We start from the raw sequence: 25,817 nt of genomic DNA, 5'->3' as shown, positions 1-25,817 counted from the left end.
AAACTTTTACACTCATATAAATAATCATACACTGCTTATGGTTTATTTATTTGTTTATTCATTTTGGAATCCCCATTAGCTTCCACCATGGTGGTTGCTAATCTTCCTGGGGTTCCGATTAAAAAAAGAAAATTGCCAGTGAGACATTACAATGAATAAATATACAGTGTTTTCACAGCAATTTTAGCAGAATATAAAAATGTACAATCACTGAGACAATAGTTCATCGATAGAATTATGAAGTGATTGTGTCAATTATTCCATTAAAAACAAAAAATACAATTAGAAATGCAGTAAACATTCAAGAGCATATTGAAAATGCATTATTTCATTAAGCATTTTACTTTTTTCTTAAAAGATTGTGCTGTTGGGAGCTTCCTGAGCTCTTTTGGCAGCTCATTCCACAGTGCATTGGCTCTGTATGAAACAGATTTCTTTAAAAAATGAGTCCTAGGACGAGGTAGGACCAGGTCCGCTCCACAGGCCCGACGTGTGCCATGTGCAGGACAATCGTATCTTTCTTTAGTAATAATGTTTTTTATACACTTTTGGACAGAAATCAGCTTTTTTTCCCCCGTCAAACCAGGAAATACGACCATATTAGTCCAGTGCTCTGGGCTTCCTGTCACTCAGAGAATAGAATTTAAGTCTTTTCATGGTTTAGCACCAAAGTCCATCTCTGACCTGTTACAGCCGTATGAACCATCTCAGGGAGGGGTTTCCTGGTGGTTCCAGAGTCAGGACTAAATACGCTGAGGCTAAAGCTAAAGCTAAAACCTGGAACTGTCTTCATGAGGATGTGAGACAGGCCTCAACTCTGACAATATTCAAATCCAGCCTGAAAACAGTTCATTTTTCTCTCTTTTTTTCCCTTTTATCTGCACTCTTGCCTTTCACTGTAATTGATTCATTCAGTTTTATTCTTTTATCTGTTTTCTTGTAATTTTATGCAACCGTGAAGCTCTTTGAATTGCCTTGTGTATGAATCGTGCTCTACAAATAAACTTTCCTTGGCTCTTCGTCACTTTTTTGCCGCTTTTGAGATTCCGGTAATGCCTTACTGTTTTTACACACTAAACCAGCAAAGCAAAAACTGCCTCCCATTACGCCGCTCTCCCTGACTTTCCTCTCGCTTTAATCTGAACATTGTGGACCTAAACGTTTATCACACTTGATCCTAAAACCCAAACAGCACGTACCGCACTCCCGCAGCAGATATCACTGAAATCCCACTCTTCCACATCTTTGTTAACATTTGCAAATCCCCCTCAGCTCCTAATGGCTCTGCCTCAATGTGGGAACCATTTAGCCCCACGCCGCCGCCCCACGCCGCCGCCTCCACCGCCGCCGCTGTGTGCATATCACCCTCCGCGGTCTCGGCGGCTCTAAACACTCGCGTCTGGGCTGAGCGTCGATTTCACGGGCACTTTGGCAGCAGGAAGTCTCTCTGGTCGGGAGTGTTTGTGTAAATAGCTGCTTAATGGTTTTTAGCTGGCAGATGCTGATATATTGTACACACGTCTTTGAAAAGGAGCTAAACACAAGCGAGGTCCATTACGGCTGTCAAATATGGGCTCGCTCTGATTGAGGGGAATGGGATGTTCGGAAATGCAGGGTTTTACTAAAAAAAAAACCTGAACATTCCGTGGCGGTAACTATGGTAACAGTCAAAATGCAGATTTCTAGTCATAAGATAAGACAAACCTTTATTGATCTCACAAAGGAGAATTTCACTTGTTACAGTCGGCGTTCAAGAAGATCACTCAGAGTTAATAAAGTGCAGCTGATACAGAGATTATTGCACATGTTACTTCACAGTCTTATTGCACAGTCTGACAGCAGTGGGGATGAAGGCTTTGCGGTAGCGCTCCGTCCTGCACTGAGGGTGTCTCAGTCTGCCACTGAGAGAGCTGCTCAGCTCTTCTACAGTCCCGTGCAGTGGGTGGGAGGTGTTGTCCATGATGGAGGTGAGCTTGGCTAACACCCTCCTGTCCCTCACCTCCTCCACAGAGTCCAGGGGGCAGCCCAGGACGGAGCTGGCCCTCCTGACCAGCTTGTTCAGTCTGTTCTTGTCCCGCTCTGTGCTGCTCGGGGGCCCAGCACACGGCAGCGTAGTGGAGAGCAAAGTCACAAAGTTCAGTCTGAATGTTTTGAATGCAGTTTTGTCCAGGAGACCCATCGTGGTGCTCTTTATGAATATTTTTAACATTCAAGTCATGACACAGAAAGGCAGAGGTGGGAGTAAGTCACTCGATGCAAGTCTCGAGTCAAGTCCCAAAGTAAGTGCAAGTCAATCGGTCATGGGGTCAAGTCAAGTCAATCCATCCATTTTCTATCACTTTATCCGAGGCCAGGTCGCGGGGGCAGCAGTCTCAGCAGAGATGCCCAGACTTCCCGATCCACACACACCTCCTCCAGCTGTTCTGGGGGGACCCTGAGGCTACACCTCCTCCAACTGTTTTGGGGGGACCCTGAGGCTACACCTCCTCCAGCTGTTCTGGGGGGACCCTGAGGCTACACCTCCTCCAGCTGTTTTGGGGGGACCCTGAGGCTACACCTCCTCCAGCTGTTTTGGGGGACCCTGAGGCTACACCTCCTCCAGCTGTTCAGTGGGACCCTGAGGCGACACCAGGCCAGTTCGGAGACATAGTCCCACCAGCGTGTCCTGGGCCTTCTACGAGGCCTTGTCCCACTAGGACATGCCTGGAACACCTCCTGTGGGAGGCGACCAAGTCGAGTCTTGCTTTAGCCGGCAAGTCACAAACGCCAGCATGTCTACTTTTAAAATGTGTCTAATCTTGAAAACAACAAGTGCTTTCTCAAGATACAGTAATTTTGAATTTAGGCTCAAATCAAACTTTTTAAAATCTCATGGATATAGATTTTAAGTCTAATTAATATTTAATCGCCACAAAATTCAAAATATATATATTTTAAATGCTCCCGTCTACGTACAAAATTACTGGGACAGGATTTTAAGGAAGGAAGTCTTTTAAACATGAGCTGCTTTTCCCTGCAGTCTGAAAGATAAAAATAAAATAATATTTTATTTTTGTTAAGTCTCTGGTAGTTTTTCTGTCAGTGGTTCCCCTGTAATGCCCCAGCCCCTGTATACTCGGATTTGTCCCTACGAGTGTAGTGTTCAGTCCCACTGTCACTGGGCTCTGTGTGGCTGCAGAAAATCACCTCTAAATGCTGCAAACTTTGTGTGAACGCCTTAAAACATCGAAACTGTCTTTAAAAACGTTTAATGCATCCAAAGAAACACATGGTATTTCCTCCTGCCTTTTCGCGCTGTATTGATCAGACGCCCTGTCGGGAAACCGAACACGCATGTGGCTCATTACCATAATGTAAACATAGATGCGCCGCTTTTACAAAATGAATCCTGATCTTTCGACAGTTTCACTCAAATAAATAAAAACTATAAGTCACTGCAAATCACTGAGAGCCATCGGCCTCAAGTCCAAGTCAAGTCAAGTCAAGTCTTTTTGGAGCTTTGGTCGAGTAAGTCTCAAGTCCCGAAAATTGCGCCTGGAGTCTGACTCGAGTCAAGTCATGTGACTCGAGTCTCGCACCTCCGCAAAAAGGCACTGAAGAGTTAAACAACTGAGTCCAGTATCTCAGTCAAAACGGAAGTGATTTAGAGGCGGAGCAACATTAGTCAACTCTGCTGCGTCACAGGAAATGTAAGTACAGAGAGAGAAAAGACAGAGCTGGTGTCGAGTGTGTCTGAGCAAACAGGAATCAAACAACTTTCAACATCTGTAAACGACTCAAACTAAATATCAGGTGAGTAAATATGACTGTATTATGACAATGGCTTCATAACAGGCGACATATCTGGTTTCAATGTATCTGTGATCACATACTGTCTTATTACTGATCAACAGCATATTTATTGGATCTTTACTGCTATTAGTAATTTGAGAGAAAGTGAAAAGAAACAGCATAAACAAACGACTAAAACTAAATATCAGGTGAGTAAATATGACTATGACAAACAGGAGACATGTTTTAATGTACAGGCCTTAAAACCAAAACATTGTCCTGGGAAGTAGGAAGCAGGTTTAGCTGCGTGTGAGTGAATTCTGCTCAGTGTCTGATTCAGCCTGTATATATTTGTAATACTTTGGTACAAGTAAAAAAAGACAAACCTACAATCTCCTGCCTCTGCTCAGACTGTGGGTCTGTCCAAAGGTCAGTTTGTACATTGAACTTTATCCTTTTTATGATCTATGTTCCCGTCAGACCTTGGAAGCTAAGCAGGGAAGGGCCTGGTCGGTACTTGGATGGGAGACCGTTTGGGAACACCAGGAAGCCTAGCGAATGTAGTGAGTGAGTGAGTGGTTGGTGGTGGTCGGAGGGGCCGATGGCGCAGACTGGTTGCCTCGCTTCCGTCAGTCTACCCCAGGGCAGCTGTGACTACAATAGTAGCTTACCACCACCGGGTATGGAGTGAATGAATAATGCAATGTAAAGCGTCTTTGAGTGTCCAGAAAAGCGCTATATAAAACCGATGCATTATTATTATTATTATGTTGACATAACGGGGACAATCCCAGGTGACTGAACTCCCCACTCATCAGGAGCTGCCCAGGAAACTGATTTTGTATTTTTTGTCATGACACAAAAGTCATGATCATATTATTGGATTATTGAGATGATTCTTCGGCTCTAACAAAACACATTCACACTATGACCAAAGATCAATGAACTCTTGAGCCCCGAATAAAAGGTATGAAGCTGTGATACTATAAACATTCCTCCACAGGCTTCCCGAATGGCAGCTGGTGACAAATGTAGCTTACCCTCTTCTGAGTCCTGCACTTGGGTAACTTTGTCAATTGAAAAATGCTACAAAAACAATATTTCCTTAATGTCCCTAATCCCAAACCAGACCCTTCTCCTTAACCACAGGTTCAGAGCGTTCAGGCGGTGCCACGTGCACGAGCTTTGACGATAACATTAACAGCATTAAAACTATAAAACATGCTCCTCCCTCTCTCTGCAGGTATGGCGGCTGTGAGTTGTGTTCTCTCTGAGGATCAGTTCCTGTGCTCCATCTGTCTGGAGGTCTTCACTGATCCAGTCACCACTCCATGTGGACACAGCTTCTGCAGCATCTGCATCAACAAACACTGGGACACCTGTGCCCACTGTCACTGCCCTGTGTGTAAAGAGGAGTTCAGCTCCAGACCAAAGACCAAAACCAACACCTGTCTGTCTGAGATGGTCTCAGAGTTAAAGAACAAGCCCCAAACAGAAAAATATGAGAGCTCAGAGTCGGAGGCTCCTGGAGCAGGAGATGTTCTGTGTGATGTTTGTCCTGAACCAAAGCTCAAAGCTCTGAAGTCCTGTCTGTTTTGTCAGATCTCATACTGTCCCAACCACCTCACGCCCCACAACACTGTGCCCCGTCTGAAGAAGCACCAGCTGATCGCCCCCGTGGAAAACCTGGAGGAACGAATCTGTCCAGAACACTTGCGAATGCTCGACATGTTCTGTAGAGACCACTCTCAGCTCATCTGTGTCCAGTGCAGCTCCTCAGATCATAAGAGTCACAACACTGTCCCACTGAAGGAACAGTGTGAGGAGGAGCAGAGCGAGCTGCAGCAGAAGATCCAAGAGAGAAAAGAGAAGATCCAGGACCTGCAGAGGTCTGTGGAGCTCAGTCAGGAAAACGCAGACAGAGAAATGAAGGAGGGGGTCGAGTTCTTCAAAGATTTGATGAAGTTAATTCAACAAAGTCTGGATCAGTTTAAACAAAGCATCGAACAGAAGCATCAGGAAATAAAGGGAAAGGCAGAAGAGTTAATGAAAGAAGTAGAATCAGAAATCTCAGCTCTGGAGCAGAGACGAGCGCAGATGGAGGAGATCTGGAAATCTGACGACCATTTTCATTTTGTCCAAACTTTCACTTCAGTTAAACCTGCTCCAGAGATGAACGACTGGACTGAGGCGTCTGTCAGAGCGCCATCGTACGAGGGCAGAGTGACCATAGCTGTGTCTGAGCTGCTGAGCACAAAACTAAATCCCAAAATCAAGAAACTGTTTGAAGATGAACTGAAACAAGTGAAGAAACATAAAGTTGAAGTGACTCTAGATCCAGATACAGCTCATCCAAACTTAGACGTGTCTCAGAATTACAAACAGGTTCAATATATGACAAACACAAAATATCTTCCACTCACACCTGAGAGATTTTTAAAAGTGTTGTGTGTTGTAGGAAAACAAAAGTTCTCTTCTGGAAAGTTTTATTATGAAGTTCAGGTCAAAGGAAAGAATTTGTGGTATTTAGGAGTGGCCAAAGAGTCAGCGGACAGAAACATGGGTTCTAAATACAAGACACCTCAAAATGGCTTCTGGAGAAAGTTTGCGGGAAACAACCATCAAAACCTCTGGTCTTCTCCAGAGAAGGTCGGTGTGTTTGTGGACTATGAGGAGGGACTGGTGTGTTTCTTTGATGCAGAAACATCAGCGCTCCTCGACTCCTTCACTGACTGCTGTTTCACTGGGAACATCCTCCCTCTGCTTTGTCCTGGTAACAACAATGATGGCTTCAACTCTGCTCCTCTGATACTTACTCCAGTCGATGTTTAGTCATTTGTTTTTTCCCATTTTTTCAGCATGTGCTCTGCTATTTGTGTTTTCTTTCTTTTCATCTATGATTGCAGTTTGTTTTAATTGTCTCTTGTCTAAATAAAGGACCTATTATTAAGTTGCCGAACTTTTTTTGTAGAAATAAATTGATCTTCTACCTGAAACTTAATGCCTGACTTTGTTTTCAACTCCGTCCTGGTTTGGTCCAAGCTCTATGGAGGCCCGTTTCCGCCATGTTAAAAAAATAAAAGCCCAACAGGAAGTCGAAATTTCGAGATTTAAACTCGTAATTTCGAGATTTAAACTCGAAATTTCGACTCCTACGAGTTTAAATCTCGTAATTACGACTTTTAAACTCGTACTACCAGTTTAAATCTCGAAATTACGAGTTTAAATCTCGAAATTACGAGTTTAAATCTCGAAATTTCGAGTTTAAATCTCGAAATTATGAGTTTAAATCTCGAAATTACGAGTTTAAATAGACGTCTGTACGGCGGGGACAGCGGAACCACTGGTGCAGATGTAAACAAACAGTCATGGAGGATTAGCTTCATCGTGTTGTGAACCGGAGCTACAGCAACTCTGGGACTTTTACCTCAACACTCAGGATTAAAAGCAGTGACAAGAAAACTTATTAAAAATGGCTGTAACCACGATAGGAATGTGTTTAGGCCTTGATGATGCATGGGCATTCTCAAAGCTAATGCTACGATCGTAGCATTATGAACTTCGATGAACTTAGGATGATCATGATCATGTGAAAATGGGAAATATGAATAAAGTCAATAAAACCACGGTCTACATAAAGCATCCCTTTAACAACAATCACACACTGAGCCGGGCTGGTTGATTTTGCAGTTTATTACTCACACTTCATGTACAATTGGCCGTAGCCGATTGCTTAGCACCCGGAGCTACCTAGCTTCTTAGCAGCTCTAGCATCCAGCTCCAATAATGGATCTTGTGGAATTAGGTATTATACACTAAAAACGTCAATAAAGCCGTAACCACATAATGCAGACTTGAAGATTATCACACACTGGGTCGGGATTGACGCATTGGTGGTTAATTGCAGACTTTTTTTTATCAACAATGACACCGATTGCACATGCTAACCGGGCAAACTAGCCATGGTCCACCGGCATCGCCCTTTTATCAAGCGGGGAGACCATGGGGGGTATCCATAAGACATGGCAGAGGCAAAGAGGCACGAGTTTGCCCCAAACTAGCAGTTGTTTTTCAGGCATGATACGATTCCAAGACACGGCTCTGCTGCCAGATCAAGCTCCACAGTTCAGACGCATCAGACAGGAAAGAGAACGGATTTTCAAAGTAAAATAGGGCTGACGTCTATGATTACGGATCTTAAAAAAAACTCGTAATTTCGAGATTTAAACTCGTAATTTCGAGATTTAAACTCGTAGTATGAGTTTAAAAGTCGTAATTTCGAGATTTAAACTCAAAATTTTGTGTTTTAAACAGGAAATCACGAGTTTAAATCTCGAAATTTCGACTTCCGGTTGGGCTTTTATTTTTTTAACATGGCGGAAACGGGCTTCCATAAAGCTCAGAGCCCTCATTTTGTTTTTTCTTGTCTATTAGAGAGACCTGCAAATGTAAACTAACATGAGGAAGAATAGGATTTTAATTGATAACATTTAGCGAGTAAGTAATTCAGCCCTGAGAACATCAAAACTGACAGCAAAGTTTATCACGAACACAAAAAAGATAAAAAAATACGAGAACCATAAAGACAAAAAGAAAATACAAACTTCCGTATATGTTTATAGATCAATTAATTATCAAAGTTCAAATGTTTTCTTGTCTTATGGCATTATATAATAGTGCTCAAGACAGAGTAAATCCAAACAAGACTTAAAAATGCATATAACTGAAAGTGTTTCATCTACACTCTTGCCTCTTGCTGTAATTGATTAATTTTATGTTGATGTTTTTATTGATTGTATTTGTTTTTCTTATATTTTATGCTGCTTTATCTGTGAAGCACTTTGAATTGCATTGTGTATGAATTGTGCTCTACAAATAAACTTGCCTTGCCTTGCCTATATTAATTCAATTCCATACTTTAACTCTTACTAAACATCTAGCTCTGTTTAAATTCTATTGACACAGAAAGGCACTGTATAAACAATTGCCCTTTTGCAAAACCCCGCCCCAAAATGGTAATTGTCCAATCCTACATTAGCACCCGTTACTTTGAAGCGAGGTCCGTAAAGCCACAGACTCCGCTGCAAAACAATGGTGCACACCAGCACTGAGAACTGAGCAGATAACCACCAAAAACCCTACCAGACGAAGAAGAAGCAAAATGGTGAAGCGATCTGCCTGTGGAGGATGTAAATCAGACACTCGGACCACAAGAGTGTGATTGAGTCGAGTTATTTCCAAAAGCCGAAAACACAACTGGAGCAATGCCTACAATGGATCAAACAATGTGGACCACCTACGCCCAGATAAATGTCTCGAAAATAAACACTCAAAGCACTTTACAGCAAGGATCCACTCACTCACTCACTCATACACCAAAGTGCAGACACTGGAGAGGGTGAAGTGTCTTTCCCAAGGACACGACAACTGTGTGCACCCTCAGGAGGCGGGATTCGAACCCCCCAACCTTCTGATCATGTGACGACCCGCTCTACCAACTGCACCACTGTCACCCCTCAGTCTACAGTCCCACAATGGTGATACTTAACTCTCCTAAATCGAAGCCTCCGAATTGGGCTGTCAGTTAGGAAGGAGTTAAGGAAAGGAGCCTCAATGCTAACTATTATAGCCTCTTTAGCATAGGGACCTCTGGTGCTAAGTCACAGGCGATTAGCAGCTATGTGCCATCCCATAAGCCAGTGGTTCCCAAAGTGGGGGTCGGGAGCCCTCGGGGGCTCGTGAGACCTTGGGTGGGGGTCCCCGGATGATTTCAGAATGAAATAAAAAGAAAAATGCCACTGTTTTGAGAATATTCTTGAGTGTAAAACAGCATCTCATTTGTGAAATCCATTCGAATATTCAAAATAAACTGTTTAATACATATTAACTTGATTTTAAAATGTTCTTCTTCCCTAAAATAGCACAAGAGGCAATAACTTAATGCAACGGGGGTCCTGAGTGGTTTAGGTGTCAATTTTTGGGGTCCGTGCCAATACAATTTGGGAACCACTGCCATAAGCCACCGCGCCGCCAATCCCCCCCACCCCCCTCACCCCCACCCTCGAGTGATCATGCACAAGCACTGTGGATTGACAGGCAAAACTACATTACCCATATTAGTTACATTGCCCAAAACTACTATGGGCAATGTAGTTTTTTCTGAAAGAGCTGTTGGTGATGTCACTTCCCCCGTGTTTTCCGCCCTGGGAAAGGGCAGTCGATTTGGGCAAATGCTGCTGAAGCTCTAGTTCACTAGCTGCATACAGATCTAACAGTTGACCCCATGAAAGGTTAAGGATCAGGAGCTAAGATCAGGACATAGGAGCTACATATTTGATGGTTTCAGACGCAGCCTACATTTTTTTCAATTTTTAGATGTCTCCCTTTGTGATTTTGTCACAGTTCTAACAATAACTGGCTGCCGCTTATTATCATTGGGGCACCTGTAGGTTTAGCCAGTGCTAACTTCAGAAAACCAAAGCATTGGTCATATTTTGAACAATACTTAAAAAATAAGAGAGTGCTTACCGGGCAGAACAAGAGCACGACTGGTCCACACACCTGTACTGGTTGCATTTAGGGAAGATTTAAGGTTTCTCTGATTTCGTTTTAGTCTCAATAGTCATACTGTCCCCTCGTTAGATAGTTTCATATGTTGGATATATTCCTCTGCTGCATATTTTAACCCCATGTACCTCGATCTGGAGGATATCGTGCAGGAATTGCTCCAGGCAGAGTCACTAACACGAGTCACTCCGGCAACTGCGTCAGGAAGTTTGTTATGCCTAGCAACAGTAACTAAGTGGGCGGGGCTTTTGCGAAAGGTAACTTGAGTCCAGTGCAGCACCTGTACCTTAGTCAAAGCAGGAAGTGATTTAGAGGCGGAGCAACATTAGTCAACTCTGCTGCTTCACAAGAAAACTACGGAGAGAAAAGACAGAGCTGGAGTCGAGTGTGTCTGAGCAAACAGGAATCAAACAACTTTCAACATCTGTAAACGACTCAAACTAAATATAAGGTGAGAAACAATGACTGTATTATGACAATGGCTTCAAAACAGGCCACATGTCTGAGTTTCTGTGGACAATAATAGTGTTGTTGCAAGTTGTTTTTGGTTCACGTCACAATAGATTTTACTTAAAAAATAATAATACGGAATCAACATGAATCTGGTTGGGTTTTTGAGGGGAGTAGATTTACCTGTGAGTGACTTTATGAACTAAACCAGGAAGGAGCTCTGGGTATCTGTGATCACGACCAGTTTGGTGACATGAAAATACTTATACTTGTGTCCTTTGCCTGTGTAACGTCACATTACTGATCAACAGCATATTTATTGGATCTTTACTATTTGTCATGTGTTAAAAGAAAGTGGAACAGCAGCACATCTCGGTCTAAAGCTCACAAGCAGATCATAAATAGGTGTTAGTTTGTGCTCATTTAACAGGTTAGTTTTATGGTCACAACAACAACAGGCCTGGTCCACATGCAGCTGTGTTCGTGAGCTCCTCCCAGTGACAAAGGAACAACACTGACAGGCAATACTTTTATAGAGCTTTATCTTTTTAGTGAAGTCATGTGGCTTGGATTCTGATTTGTTCATTGTTATCAACAAAACACATATTTTTGTCAATTCATTCTTTAACACCAGCAAATGGACCGGGTCAAAGTATTATTTATGATCTAAAATGCACCATGATGCACCATGATGCAGGAAAAAACATCAAAATGATGAAAATGCCACATTTTAAACAGCTACTGGCTTTTGTCTTGTCTGTGCAGTTCCAGATGTGCTCAGCCATCAGGGCTTATAAGTACACTTATGAAACACTCCAGCTCAGGCGACCGATGTCTCACTCCAAAGTTTGGTGAAAAGTTCACAGCCCTGTAAATGCTGATTATATTTTACAGAAGGGGATCCCCAGTTGTTTGTAGAGTGATTTTGGAGGTTGTGGTCTGAAAGGTTTGGGAACCTCTTCCTTAACAGTGGCCTGGATTCTGATTTTTTTCTCATTAATCCTAAACTTAAAGTTTCTTCTTCAATGTTTGTTCAGCCCAGAGTGTCCTGATGTGTGCACTAAACACTAATGATAGTTTTTCCCCTCTCTCTGCAGGTATGGCGGCTGTGAGCTGTGTTCTCTCTGAGGATCAGTTCCTGTGCTCCATCTGTCTGGAGGTCTTCACTGATCCAGTCACCACTCCATGTGGACACAGCTTCTGCAACATCTGCATCAACAAACACTGGGACACCTGTGCCCACTGTAACTGCCCTGTGTGTAAAGAGGAGTTCAGCTCCAGACCAAAGACAAAAACCAACACTTTTATGTTGGAGATGGTCTCAGAGTTTAAAAACAAGCCCCAACAAGAAAACACTGAGAGCTCAGAGTCAGATTCCACTGGAGCAGGAGATGTTCTGTGTGATGTTTGTTCTGAACCAAAGCTCAAAGCTCTGAAGTCCTGTCTGGTTTGTCAGATCTCGTACTGTCCCAAACACCTCACGCCCCACAACACTGTGCCCCGTCTGGAGAAGCACCAGCTGATCGCCCCCGTGGAAAACCTGGAGGAACGAATCTGTCCAGAACACTCACGACCAATGGAGCTCTTCTGTAGAGACCACTCTCAGCTCATCTGTGTCCAGTGCATTTACTCAGATCATAAAAGTCACAACACTGTCCCACTGAAGGAACAGTGTGAGGAGGAGCAGAGCGAGCTGCAGCAGAAGATCCAAGAGAGAAAAGAGAAGATCCAGGACCTGCAGAGGTCTGTGGAGCTCAGTCAGGAAAACGCAGACAGAGAAATGAAGGAGGGGGTCGAGTTCTTCAATGATTTGATGAAGTTAATTCAACAAAGTCTGGATCAGTTTAAACTAAACATCGAACAGAAGCATCAGGAAATAAAGGGAAAGGCAGAAGAGTTGATGAAAGAAGTAGAATCAGAAATCTCAGCTCTGGAGCAGAGACGAGCGCAGATGGAGGAGATCTGGAAATCTGACGACCATTTTCACTTTGTCCAAACTTTCACTTCAGTTAAACCTGCTCCAGAGATGAACGACTGGACTGAGGCGTCCGTCAGAGCGCCATCGTACGAGGGCAGAGTGGCCATAGCTGTGTCTGAGCTGCTGATCAGAAAACTAAATCCCAAAATCAAGGAACTGTTTGAAGATGAACTGGAAGAAGTGAAGAAACATAAAGTTAGTGTGACTCTAGATCCAGAAACAGCTCATCAACGGCTAGACGTGTCTCAGGATTACAAACAGGTTCAATTAATGAAACGACATACATTTCTTTCGGACACACCTAAAAGATTTTCAATTGCCTTGTGTGTTGTAGGAAAAGAAAAGTTCTCTTTTAGCAGGTTTTATTATGAAGTTCAGGTCAAAGGAAAGACTGCCTGGTGGCTAGGAGTGATCAAAGAGTCAGCGGACAGAAAGGTAGAATTAAGTGACACAATTCCTGAAAATGGCTTCTGGTACATGTCTGGGAGACGTAATCATCCATATCTCTGGTCTGCTCCAGAGAAGGTTGGTGTGTTCGTGGACTATGAGGAGGGACTGATGTGTTTCTTTGATGCAGAAACATCAGCGCTCCTCGACTCCTTCACTGACTGCTTTTTCACTGGGAACATCCTCCCTCTGTTTAATCCTTGTAACAATAATTCAGGCAAAAACTCTGCTCCTCTGATACTCCAGTAGATGTTTAGTCACTTGTTTTTTCTTTGTCATCTATAATAACAGTTTGTTCTAATTCACTGTTTTAAATACCAATAAATTGATCTTAACTTCAAACTAAATGCTTAACTTTGTTTTCCATTTCAAACTCCTTCTTTAAAAAGTCTCTAGAACATTCACAGTTGTCTGAAAACCTCCAGCTTTTGCTCCAAACCAAGATCCCTGCTGGAGATCTGGAGATGTTTCCTTGGGCGCAGCTGCACTGTGGTCCCTCCTGCTCCTCACAGATCGCCCAGAAGCTGAAATCTGAGTTTAAAAGAGAGGATTCGTTTCTATAACATTTAGTGAGTCCTAAAGTAAACCAGCTTTTTCTTCATCTACTTCTGAACCATAATCTGGTTCATCTGTGAGTCAGTCCAGGCGTCTGAAGACTTTTTCTCTTCACTGATCATGACACAGAAAGACACTGAATAGTTAAACACTTGAGTCCAATGAGCACCTGTACCATAAGCCCTATTCGCACGGGATTAGTTTTACCTGGGACCACATGCGATTTGTAATAATCACGGAGAATGTCCGTGATGTTAATCCTGTGCGAATGCGCCATGTCAGTGATTTGCGCAGTATATACTATATTTTATTGAACTCCGAGGTCCTGTGATAAAACTAATCCAATGCGAATAGGCCTGTCTGTGATTTGGACAGAAACGGGGAGGATCCGACACGTGATGAGGCTTTTTTTGTTTCCTGTGCGCATTTTTATTTACTTTTTATGAAGAATGGAGGCGGCATTAGAGAGTTTAAACCATGGTTTCGTTTGGCAGAATTTTACTCCATATTCTTGATGAACAGCGTCGAAAAAAAAAAACGCACTGAGCTGTTTTTATCTGTCATTAATTCAAGTCTCATCACATTCGTTTTTGTTGACATTTCGTTATTTCAATTAAGAACAACCAGAGATTGCAGAATAAATTGAACTAAACTAAACCTCTCTCTCCTCTCTCTCCTCTCTCTCCTCTCCCTCTCCTCTCTCCCCTCTCTCTCCTCTCTCCTCTCTCTCCTCTCTCTCCCCTCTCTCCCCTCTCTCTCCTCTCTCCCCTCTCTCTCCTCTCTCTCCTCTCTCTCCTCTCCCTCTCCTCTCTCCCCCCTCTCTCCTCTCCCTCCTCTCTCCCCTCTCTCCCCTCTCCCTCCGCTCTCTGGGCTTCGTGTATTTTATCCAAAGTCCATGCGCTCTCAGCTACCACGTTAGCTGCATCATGTTGGCCTTTTAGCTTCAGTAAAAGGCTGTTTTAAAGGCAAAATGCAAAGAGAAACCACGCGGTGTTCTGCATGTCGGTGCTTCAGAGAGAGCCAGGCTGCGCTCAGAGTTTATGTCACTCCAACTACACATTTACAACCAACTACGGTTAAACACCTTTTACGGAGAATTGTCCATGGTAAGAGACTAAAGCTTCACAAATTCATTCAGGTGAAAGTTAATTTTACAAATGAACTCAGAAAGGAGCGCTTTGTCATCATATCCAGGAGATGTCTGTCAATATCAACCAGAATCTCAGGCTTCGGTTATCCCGTGCGAATGCGCCGCATCAAAAACAGACGTTGGGGGGTGATTGTTTTATTATATGGGGTCCCTAGATAATGCTTATCCCGTGCGAATAGGGCTTTAGTCAAAACAGGAAGTGATTTAGAGGCGGAGCAACATTAGTCAGCTCTGCTGCGTCACAGGAAATGAAACTACAGAGAGAAAAGACAGAGCTGGTGTCGAGTGTGTCTGAGCAAACAGGAATCAAACAACTTTCAACATCTGTAAACGACTCAAACTAAATATCAGGTGAGAAACAATGACTGTATTATGACAATGGCTTCAAAACAGGCGACATGTCTGGTTTCAATGTATCTGTGATCACAAACTGTCTTATTACTGATCAACAGCATATTTATTGGATCTTTACTGCTATTAGTAATTTGAGAGAAAGTGAAAAGAAACAGCATAAACAAACGACTAAAACTAAATATCAGGTGAGTAAATATGACTATGACAAACAGGAGACATGTTTCAATGTACAGGCCTTAAAACCAAAACATTGTCCTGGGAAGTAGGAAAACAGGTTTAGCTGTGTGTGAGTGAATTCTGCTCAGTGTCTGATTCAGCCTGTATATATTTGTAATACTTTGGTACAAGTAAAAAAAGACAAACCTACAATCTCCTGCCTCTGCTCAGACTGTGGGTCTGTCCAAAGGTCAGTTTGTACATTGAACTTGATCCTTTTTAGGATCTATGTTGATTTAACGGGGACAATCCCAGGTGACTGAACTCCCCACTCATCAGGAGCTGTTCTAAGGGAGGGAAACCCCCCACGCTGCCCAGGAAACTGATTTTGTCTTTTTTGTCATGACACAAAAGTCATGATCATAAACAAAGGTCTGAATGTTGTGGCTGAAAACACAAACTCTCTCATGTTTTGTCTGTTTTGGTGAAGAATTATGGCTGGATTATTGAGATGATTCTTCGGCTCTAACAAAATACATTCACACTATGACCAAAGATCAATGAACTCTTGAGCCCCGAATAAAAGGTATGAAGCTGTGATACTATAAACATTCCTCCACAGGCTTCCCGAAGGGCAGCTGGTGACAAATGTAGCTTACCCTCTTCTGAGTCCTGCACTTGGGTAACTTTGTCAATTGAAAAATGCTACAAAAACAATATTTCCTTAATGTCCCTAATCTCAAACCAGACCCTTCTCCTTAACCACAGGTTCAGAGTGTTCAGGCGGTGCCACGTGCACGAGCTTTGACGATAACATTGACAGCATTAAAACAATAAAACATGCCCCTCCCTCTCTCTGCAGGTATGGCGGCTGTGAGCTGTGTTCTCTCTGAGGATCAGTTCCTGTGCTCCATCTGTCTGGAGGTCTTCACTGATCCAGTCACCACTCCATGTGGACACAGCTTCTGCAACATCTGCATCAACAAACACTGGGACAACTGTGATCACTGTCACTGCCCTGTGTGTAAAGAGGAGTTCAGCTCCAGACCAAAGACCAAAACCAGCACCTGTCTGTCTGAGATGGTCTCTGAGTTAAAGAACAAGCCCCAAACAGAAAAATATGAGAGCCTAGAGTCGGAGGCTCCTGGAGCAGGAGATGTTCTGTGTGATGTTTGTCCTGAACCAAAGCTCAAAGCTCTGAAGTCCTGTCTGGTTTGTCAGATCTCGTACTGTCCCAACCACCTCACGCCCCACAACACTGTGCCCCGTCTGAAGAAGCACCAGCTGATCGCCCCCGTGGAAAACCTGGAGGAACGAATCTGTCCAGAACACTTGCGAATGCTCGACATGTTCTGTAGAGACCACTCTCAGCTCATCTGTGTCCAGTGCAGCTCCTCAGATCATAAGAGTCACAACACTGTCCCACTGAAGGAACAGTGTGAGGAGGAGCAGAGCGAGCTGCAGCAGAAGATCCAAGAGAGAAAAGAGAAGATCCAGGACCTGCAGAGGTCTGTGGAGCTCAGTCAGGAAAACGCAGACAGAGAAATGAAGGAGGGGGTCGAGTTCTTCAATGATTTGATGAAGTTAGTTCAACAAAGTCTGGACCAGTTTAAACAAAACATCGAACAGAAGCATCAGGAAATAAAGGGAAAGGCAGAAGAGTTAATGAAAGAAGTAGAATCAGAAATCTCAGCTCTGGAGCAGAGACGAGCGCAGATGGAGGAGATCTGGAAATCTGACGACCATTTTCATTTTGTCCAAACTTTCACTTCAGTTAAACCTGCTCCAGAGATGAACGACTGGACTGAGGCGTCTGTCAGAGCGCCATCGTACGAGGGCAGAGTGGCCATAGCTGTGTCTGAGCTGCTGAGCAGGAAACTAAATCCCAAAATCAAGGAACTGTTTGAAGATGAACTGAAACAAGTGAAGAAACATAAAGTTAATGTGACTCTAGATCCAGAAACAGCTCATCAACGGTTAAAAGTGTCTCAGAATTACAAACAGGTTCAGTTCATAAATCGACAAACAATTCTTTCAGACACACCTGAGAGATTTTCTATTGCCTTGTATGTTGTAGGAAGAGAAAAGTTCTCTTCAGGCAGGTTTTACTATGAAGTTCAGGTCAAAGGAAAGACGATCTGGTGTTTAGGAGTGACCTCAGAGTCAGCGGACAGAAAAGTGGAGGTGCTGGACAAAATAACTCCTGAAAATGGCTACTGGAGAATGTACGGGGGAATTAACCATCCATATCTCTGGTCTGCTCCAGAGAAGGTAGGTGTGTTTGTGGACTATAAGGAGGGACTGATGTGTTTCTTTGATGCCGAAACATCAGCGCTCCTCGACTCCTTCACTGACTGCTGTTTCACTGGGAACATCCTCCCTCTGTTTTGTCCTGGTAACAACAGCAAAGGAAACAACTCTGCTCCTCTGATACTCCTGTAGTTGTTTAGTCATTTGTTTTTTCTTTCTGATCTATAATAACTGTTTGTTCTAATTCACTATTTAGGTCTAAATACAAATAAATTGATTTAATATCAAACTAAATGCCTGACTTCTTTCCTCATTTAAAAAGTCGAGAACATGCACAGTTGTCTGAAAACCTCCAGCGTTTGCTCCAAACCAAGATCCCTGCTGGAGATCTGGAGATGTTTCCTTGGGCGCAGCTGCACTGTGGTCCCTCCTGCTCCTCACAGATCGCCCAGAAGCTGAAGTCAGAGTTCAAAAGAGAGGATTTGTTTCTATAACATTTAGTGAGGCCTAAAGTAAGACAGCTTTTTCTCCATCTACTTCTGAACAATAATCTGACTCCATGCTTTTTATCCAAAGATGTCACTAAAGTTCATATGTGAGTCAGTCCAGGCGTCTGAAGACTTCTTCTCTTCACTGATCATGACACAGAAAGACACTGAATAGTTAAACACTTGAGTCCAATGAGCACCCGTACCTCAGTCAAAGCAGGAAGTGATTTAGAGGCGGAGCAACATTAGTCAACTCTGCTGCTTCACAGGAAATAAAACTACAGAGAGAAAAGACAGAGCTGGTGTCGAGTGTGTCTGAGCAAACAGGAATCAAACAACTTTCAACATCTGTAAACGACTCAAACTAAATATCAGGTGAGAAACAATGACTGTATTATGACAATGGCTTCAAAACAGGCCACATGTCTGAGCTTCTGTGGACAATAATAGTGTTGCTGCAAGTTGTTTTTGGTTCAAGTCACAATAGATTGTACTTTTTATAAAAATAATAAGGCATCAACATGAATCACTTTGTCTGGTTGGGTTTTTTGAGGGGAGTAGATTTACCTGTGAGTGACTTTATGAACTAAACCAGGAAGGAGCTCTGAGTAACTGTGATCACGAACAGTTTAGTGACATGAAAATCCTTATAATACTTGTGTCCTCTGCCTGTGTACCGTCACATTACTGATCAACAGCATTTTTATTGGATCTTTACTGCTATTTGTCATTTGTTAAAGAGGGGCTATTATGCTTTTTTCAGCCACATAGCACCAGTCTATAGCACACTACAATGATGACCAAACCTTCTGTTGGTCTGTAAATGCAGTAAATTAGAATAACTGCCTTGTATAAAATTGCTCTTTCAAAATGGCGTAGCAAATGACTTGAAATAGGCCTCTGTCTCTTTAAGAACCTCTGACCCTTTCCGACACGCCCCCTCCACACGCTGTGTGTGGCGTCACAACAACACTGCGCTCGTCGTCTCAACAGTATTGAAACTACGATCGGTGCATTTTAATTTTTATTGTTGGAAAGGAGCTACTGTTTATCACTTTGTGAACAATGGCCACACAGGATGTGATTTGGAGACGAACCTTCCACACCAAACGCTTGGAAGGGGCTCTTGCCTGAAAAATAACTGCTGTTTGGAGGCTTCTCTTTGCATCTGCCATGCCCTATGGATCTCTAACTATACCCCCATGGACGACACCAGGATCTGCAGGAGCCCATACGATTCAAAAGACGGACATTATCTGTGCAGGTGGACAATGTTTTTTCGAGGTTACCCGTTAGCTTGTTATAATCGACTACAGCTCATTGTTGATGAAAAGTCTGTAATAAACCACAAATGTGTAAAGCCAGGCTCATTGTGTGATCATCGTAAAGGCTGCTTCAAGTAGTTGCTGCTTTATTGACGTTATTTGTGCATAATATGCTGCCTGTTTTCAATGAATGTTGTGAAGGTGAAGGTTGTTAGCTTGTCGCGGCTAATAGTGCCTTAGCTCCGGGAGAAAACCACTCGGCTACGACTCACTGTAGATGAAATGTGAGCAATAAACTACGAAATCAACAAGCCCGGCTCAGTGTGTGATCGTCATAAAGGCTGCTTCAAGCAGTTGCCTGTTTTAGTGACGTTTTCAATGCATAATATGCTGCTTGTATTCAGTGAATTTTCCCGTTAGCTTATCGCGGCTAGCTTGTTAGCTCCGGGAGAAAACCACTCGGCTATGACCCATTGTAGATGAAATGTGAGCAATAAACTTCCAAATCAACAAGCCAGGCTCCGTGTGTGATCATTGTTAAACGGTTCTTTATGTGTGTGGTGGTTTTATTGACTTTGTGTGTGCATATTTCTCGTTTTCACGTGATGACTCGAGGTTTAGCTTAGCATTAGCTTTCTCCGGAGGCTCTGTGCATCATCAAGGCCCAGCGCAGAACCAGACACTGAAATAAGTGTTCTTGTCACCGGTTTTAATCCTGGGTGTTTCGGTAACAGAAACACTGATGTGTGTCTTTGTAAAAGTTTCAGAACTGTAACTCCGGTTCACAACACATGAAGCTAATCCTCCATGATGACTCTGTTTACATCTTAGGGCTGGACACTGCGGGGAGGGGGTTCTGCTGAGGGGCAGTGGTTGGTTACTCGGCTGGTGACGAAAGGTCGGAGGCGTATCCTGGAGGTCGAGGGCGTTTCCTGAAGGAATCAGGCGTTTTATCCCTAAAATGGCCGCCATCAGAGTTTCTACAGATTACTCGAAAATACGTGAATGTGCTAAGGCAACACTTCAGGCATGTTTTTAATGAGGGAATGACTTAATAACACGATGTAAAGCTTGAAAAAGTCCATTTTGCATAATACCCCCCCTTTAAGAGAAAGTTAAGAGTTCAGCCCAACTCTGTCCACAGCTCAGTAGCAGATCACAAAGAGCTGTTAATTTGGCCTCATTAAACAGGTTAGTTTGGCTTTAGTAACAACAACAAAGTTCCCAGTAAAATACTGTATAGTCCTCATGCAGCTGTGTTCGTGAGCTCCTCCCAGCGCCTCACCCTCATTCCTACGTCATTACTCTCCAAGGTAATAACACTCAAAGTATTAACTTAAAAGAGCTCGTATCTTTTTAGTGAAGTGATGTGGCTTAGATTCTGATATGTTGATTCTTTTATCAGCTTAACGAAACAAACGTTAAAGTCCCACAAACACTAGAGCCCCTAAAGCTGTGCTGAAGATTTTTTCTCCTTAATCCCAAACTTAAAGTTTCCTCTTCAACCTTTGTTCAGCCCAGAGTGTCCTGAAACATCTGCACTTTCAGACACTTCTCTCTTGACACTTTCCACTAATGACAGTTAAAACGTGCTCCTCCCTCTCTCTGCAGGTATGGCGGCTGTGAGCTGTGTTCTCTCTGAGGATCAGTTCCTGTGCTCCATCTGTCTGGAGGTCTTCACTGATCCAGTCACCACTCCATGTGGACACAGCTTCTGCAACATCTGCATCAACAAACACTGGGACACCTGTGACCACTGTCACTGCCCTGTGTGTATAGAGGAGTTCAGCTCCAGACCAAAGCTAAAGACTAACACTTTTATGTTGGAGATGGTCTCAGAGTTTAAGAACAAGAGGAGATCTGGAAATCTGACGACCATTTTCATTTTGTCCAAACTTTCACTTCAGTTAAACCTGCTCCAGAGATGAACGACTGGACTGAGGCGTCTGTCAGAGCGCCATCGTACGAGGGCAGAGTGGCCAAAGCTGTGTCTGAGCTGCTGATCACAAAATTAAATGTCAAAATAAAGGAAGTGTTTCAACATAAACTAGAACAAGCGAAGAAACATAAAGTTGACGTGACTCTCGATCCAGATACAGCTCATCCACAGTTAAAAGTGTCTCAGAATTACAAACAGGTTCAATGTATGACACACACAAAAAATCTTCCAGACACACCTGAGAGATTTTCAACTTTCTTGTATGTTTTGGGAAAACAGAAGTTCACTTCTGACAGGTTTTACTATGAAGTTCAGGTCAAAGGAAAGACTTCCTGGTGGTTAGGAGTGATCAAAGAGTCAGCCGACAGAAGAGTCGGTCTTGGGGACAAAATAACTCCTGAAAATGGCTACTGGAGAATGGTTTGGGGACGTGACCATCCATACCTCTGGTCTGCTCCAGAGAAGGTTGGTGTGTTCGTGGACTATGAGGAGGGACTGATGTGTTTTTTTGATGCAGAAACATCAGCGCTCCTCGGCTCCTTCACTGACTGCTGTTTCACTGGGAACATCCTCCCTCTGTTTAGTCCTGGTACCAATGATCATGGCAAAAACTCTGCTCCTCTGATACTCCAGTAGATGTTTAGTCATTTGTTTTTTCTTTGTTTCTGATCTATAATAACTGTTTGTTCTAATTCACTGTTTAGGTCTAAATACAAATAAATTGATCTTAACATCAAACTAAATGCCTGACTTCTTTCCCTCTTTAAAAAGTCTAGAACATTCACAGTTGTCTGAAAACCTCCAGCGTTTGCTCCAAACCAAGATCCCTGCTGGAGATCTGGAGATGTTTCCTTGGGCGCAGCTGCACTGTGGTCCCTCCTGCTCCTCACAGATCGCCCAGAAGCTGAAGTCTGAGTTCAAAAGAGAGGATTCGTTTCTATAACATTTAGTGAGTCCTAAAGTAAACCAGCTTTTTCTCCATCTACTTCTGAACAAAAATCTGACTCCATGCTTTTTATCCAAAGATGTCACTAAAGTTCATATGTGAGTCAGTCCAGGCGTCTGAAGACTTTTTCTCTTCACTGCTCATGATGAGAAAGACACTGAATAGTTAAACACTTGAGTCCAATGAGCACCCGTACCTCAGTCAAAGCAGGAAGTGATTTAGGGGCGGAGCAACATTAGTCAACTCTGCTGCTTCACAAGAAATAAAACTACAGAGAGAAAAGACAGAGCTGGAGTCGAGTGTGTCTGAGCAAACAGGAATCAAACAACCTTCAACATCTGTAAACGACTCAAACTAAATATCAGGTGAGAAACAATGACTGTATTATGACAATGGCTTCAAAACAGGCCACATGTCTGAGTTTCTGTGGACAATGATAGTGTTGCTGCAAGTTGTTTTTGGTTCAAGTCACAATAGATTTTACTTTTTAAAAAATAATAAGGCATCAACATGAATCACTTTGTCTGGTTGGGTTTTTGAGGGGAGTAGATTTACCTGTGAGTGACTTTATGAACTAAACCAGGAAGGAGCTCTGAGCATCTGTGATCACGAACAGCCTCGTGACATGAAAATACTTATACTTACTCAACAGCATTTTTATTGGATCTTTACTATTTGTCATGTGTTAAAAGAAAGTTGAACAGCAGCACATCTCGGTCTAAAGCTCACAAGCAGATCATAAATAGGTGTTAGTTTGTGCTCATTTAACAGGTTAGTTTTATGGTAACAACAACAACAGGCCTGGTCCACATGCAGCTGTGGTCGTGAGCTCCTCCCAGTGCCAAAGGAACAACACTGACAGGCATTACTTTTATAGAGCTTTATCTTTTTAGTGAAGTCATGTGGCTTGGATTCTGATTTGTTTATTGTTATCAACAAAACTCATGTTTTTGTCAACTCATTCTTTAACACCAGCAAATGGACCGGGTCAAAGTATTATTTAAGATCTAAAATGCACCATGATGCAGGAAAAAACATCAAAATGATAAAAATGCCCTCCCACATTTTAAACAGCTACTGGCTTTTGTCTTGTCTGTGCAGTTCCAGATGTGCTCAGCCATCAGGGCTTATAAGTACACTTATGAAACACTCCAGCTCAGGCGAGCGATGTCTCACTCCAAAGTTTGGTGAAAAGTTCACAGCCCTGTAAATGCTGATTATATTTTACAGAAGGGGATCCCCAGTTGTTTGTAGAGTGATTTTGGAGGTTGTGGCCTTAAAGGTTTGGGAACCTCTTCCTTAACAGTGGCCTGGATTCTGATTTTTTTCTCATTAATCCTAAACTTAAAGTTTCCTCTTCAATGTTTGTTCAGCCCAGAGTGTCCTGATGTGTGCACTAAACACTAATGATAGTTTTTCCCCTCTCTCTGCAGGTATGGCGGCTGTGAGCTGTGTTCTCTCTGAGGATCAATTTCTGTGCTCCATCTGTCTGGAGGTCTTCACTGATCCAGTCACCACTCCATGTGGACACAGCTTCTGCAACATCTGCATCAACAAACACTGGGACAACTGTGACCACTGTCACTGCCCTGTGTGTAAAGAGGAGTTCAGCTCCAGACCAAAGACAAAAACCAACACTTTTATGTTGGAGATGGTCTCAGAGTTTAAAAACAAGCCCCAACAAGAAGACACTGAGAGCTCAGAGTCAGATTCCACTGGAGCAGGAGATGTTCTGTGTGATGTTTGTCCTGAACCAAAGCTCAAAGCTCTGAAGTCCTGTCTGGTTTGTCAGACCTCGTACTGTCCCAACCACCTCACGCCCCACAACACTGCGCCCCGTCTGAAGAAGCACCAGCTGATCGCCCCCGTGGAAAACCTGGAGGAACGAATCTGTCCAGAACATGAACGACCAATGGAACTCTTCTGTAGAGACCACTCTCAGCTCATCTGTGTCCAGTGCATTTACTCAGATCATAAGAGTCACAACACTGTCCCACTGAAGGAACAGTGTGAGGAGGAGCAGAGCGAGCTGCAGCAGAAGATCCAAGAGAGAAAAGAGAAGATCCAGGACCTGCAGAGGTCTGTGGAGCTCAGTCAGGAAAACGCAGACAGAGAAATGAAGGAGGGGGTCGAGTTCTTCAAAGATTTTATGAAGTTAATTCAACAAAGTCTGGATCAGTTTAAACAAAATATTGAACAGAAGCATCAGGAAATAAAGGGAAAGGCAGAAGAGTTAATGAAAGAAGTAGAATCAGAAATCTCAGCTCTGGAGCAGAGACGAGCGCAGATGGAGGAGATCTGGAAATCTGACGACCATTTTCATTTTGTCCAAACTTTCACTTCAGTTAAACCTGCTCCAGAGATGAACGACTGGACTGAGGTGTCTGTCAGAGCGCCATCGTACGAGGGCAGAGTGGCCATAGCTGTGTCAGAGCTGCTGATAACAGAATTAAATCCCAAAATCAATAAACTATTTGAAGATGAACTTGAACAAGTGAAGAAACATAAAGTTAATGTGACTCTAGATCTAGATACAGGTCATCCAAGCTTAGAAGTGTCTCAGAATTACAAACACATTCAATTTATGAAACATAAAAAGCATCTTCCAGATACACCAGAGCGATTTTCAATTGCCTTGTATGTTGTAGGAAAACAAAAGTTCTCTTCTGGAAAGTTTTATTATGAAGTTCAGGTCAAAGGAAAGACTGGCTGGTCTTTAGGAGTGACCACAGAATCAGCGGACAGAAAAATGTCATCTATTGACATGACTCCTCAAAATGGCTACTGGGAAATGGAATGGGGATGTCACCATCCATACCTCTGGTCTGCTCCAGAGAAGGTCGGTGTGTTTGTGGACTATGAGGAGGGACTGATGTGTTTGTTTGATGCAGAAACATCAGCGCTCCTCAGCTCCTTCACTGACTGCTGTTTCACTGGGAACATCCTCCCTCTGCTTAATCCTTTTAACAATGATGATGGCAACAACTCTGCTCCTCTGATACTCCTGTAGATGTTTAGTCATTTGTTTTTTCTTTGTTTCTGATCTATAATAACAGTTTGTTCTAATTCACAGTTTTAATCTAAATACAAATAAATTGACCTTAACTTCAAACTAAATGCCTGACTTTGTTTTCCATTTAAAACTCCTTCTTTAAAAAGTCTCTAGAACATTCACAGTTGTCTGAAAACCTCCAGCTTTTGCTCCAAACCAAGATCCCTGCTGGAGATCTGGAGATGTTTCCTTGGGCGCAGCTGCACTGTGGTCCCTCCTGCTCCTCACAGATCGCCCAGAAGCTGAAGTCTGAGTTCAAAAGAGAGGATACGTTTCTATAACATTTAGTGAGTCCTAAAGTAAACCAGCTTTTTCTCCAACTACTTCTGAACAATAATCTGACTCCATGCTTTTTATCCAAAGATGTCACTAAAGTTCATATGTGAGTCAGTCCAGGCGTCTGAACACTTTTTCTCTTCACTGCTCACGACACAGAAAGACACTGAATA

At 43.0% G+C, this 25,817-nt stretch overlaps 5 protein-coding genes across 5 annotated transcripts in view; 4 read left to right on the top strand and 1 right to left on the bottom strand.

Moving 5' to 3' along the window:
• htr4 (5-hydroxytryptamine receptor 4) overlaps positions 1-25,817 on the bottom strand; it is a 356,392-nt gene that overhangs the window by 707 nt on the left and 329,868 nt on the right. The window lies entirely within an intron of this gene.
• On the top strand, positions 5,017-6,610 carry LOC306963434 (E3 ubiquitin-protein ligase TRIM21-like; the record flags this gene model as incomplete). Its single annotated transcript, XM_079557002.1, has 1 exon — positions 5,017-6,610. One exon carries the CDS (start codon positions 5,017-5,019, stop codon positions 6,601-6,603), a length of 1,587 nt encoding a protein of 528 aa, XP_079413128.1. The 3' UTR covers positions 6,604-6,610.
• On the top strand, positions 11,888-13,462 carry LOC306963457 (E3 ubiquitin-protein ligase TRIM11-like; the record flags this gene model as incomplete). Its single annotated transcript, XM_079557028.1, has 1 exon — positions 11,888-13,462. One exon carries the CDS (start codon positions 11,888-11,890, stop codon positions 13,460-13,462), a length of 1,575 nt encoding a protein of 524 aa, XP_079413154.1.
• On the top strand, positions 15,190-17,870 carry LOC306963456 (E3 ubiquitin-protein ligase TRIM39-like; the record flags this gene model as incomplete). The annotated part of the gene is made up of 2 exons (XM_079557027.1): positions 15,190-15,269; positions 16,291-17,870. Exon 2 carries the CDS (start codon positions 16,293-16,295, stop codon positions 17,868-17,870), a length of 1,578 nt encoding a protein of 525 aa, XP_079413153.1. The 5' UTR covers positions 15,190-15,269; positions 16,291-16,292.
• On the top strand, positions 23,752-25,326 carry LOC306963455 (E3 ubiquitin-protein ligase TRIM11-like; the record flags this gene model as incomplete). Its single annotated transcript, XM_079557026.1, has 1 exon — positions 23,752-25,326. The coding sequence occupies one exon, from the start codon at positions 23,752-23,754 to the stop codon at positions 25,324-25,326; it is 1,575 nt and encodes a 524-aa protein (XP_079413152.1).

This window comes from Gobius niger, assembly GCF_951799975.1.
Source record: "Gobius niger genome assembly, chromosome: 5".
Lineage (NCBI taxonomy): Eukaryota > Metazoa > Chordata > Actinopteri > Gobiiformes > Gobiidae > Gobius > Gobius niger.
Note: the sequence above shows the minus strand (reverse complement) of the source record. Positions and strands in the feature narration are given on the sequence as shown.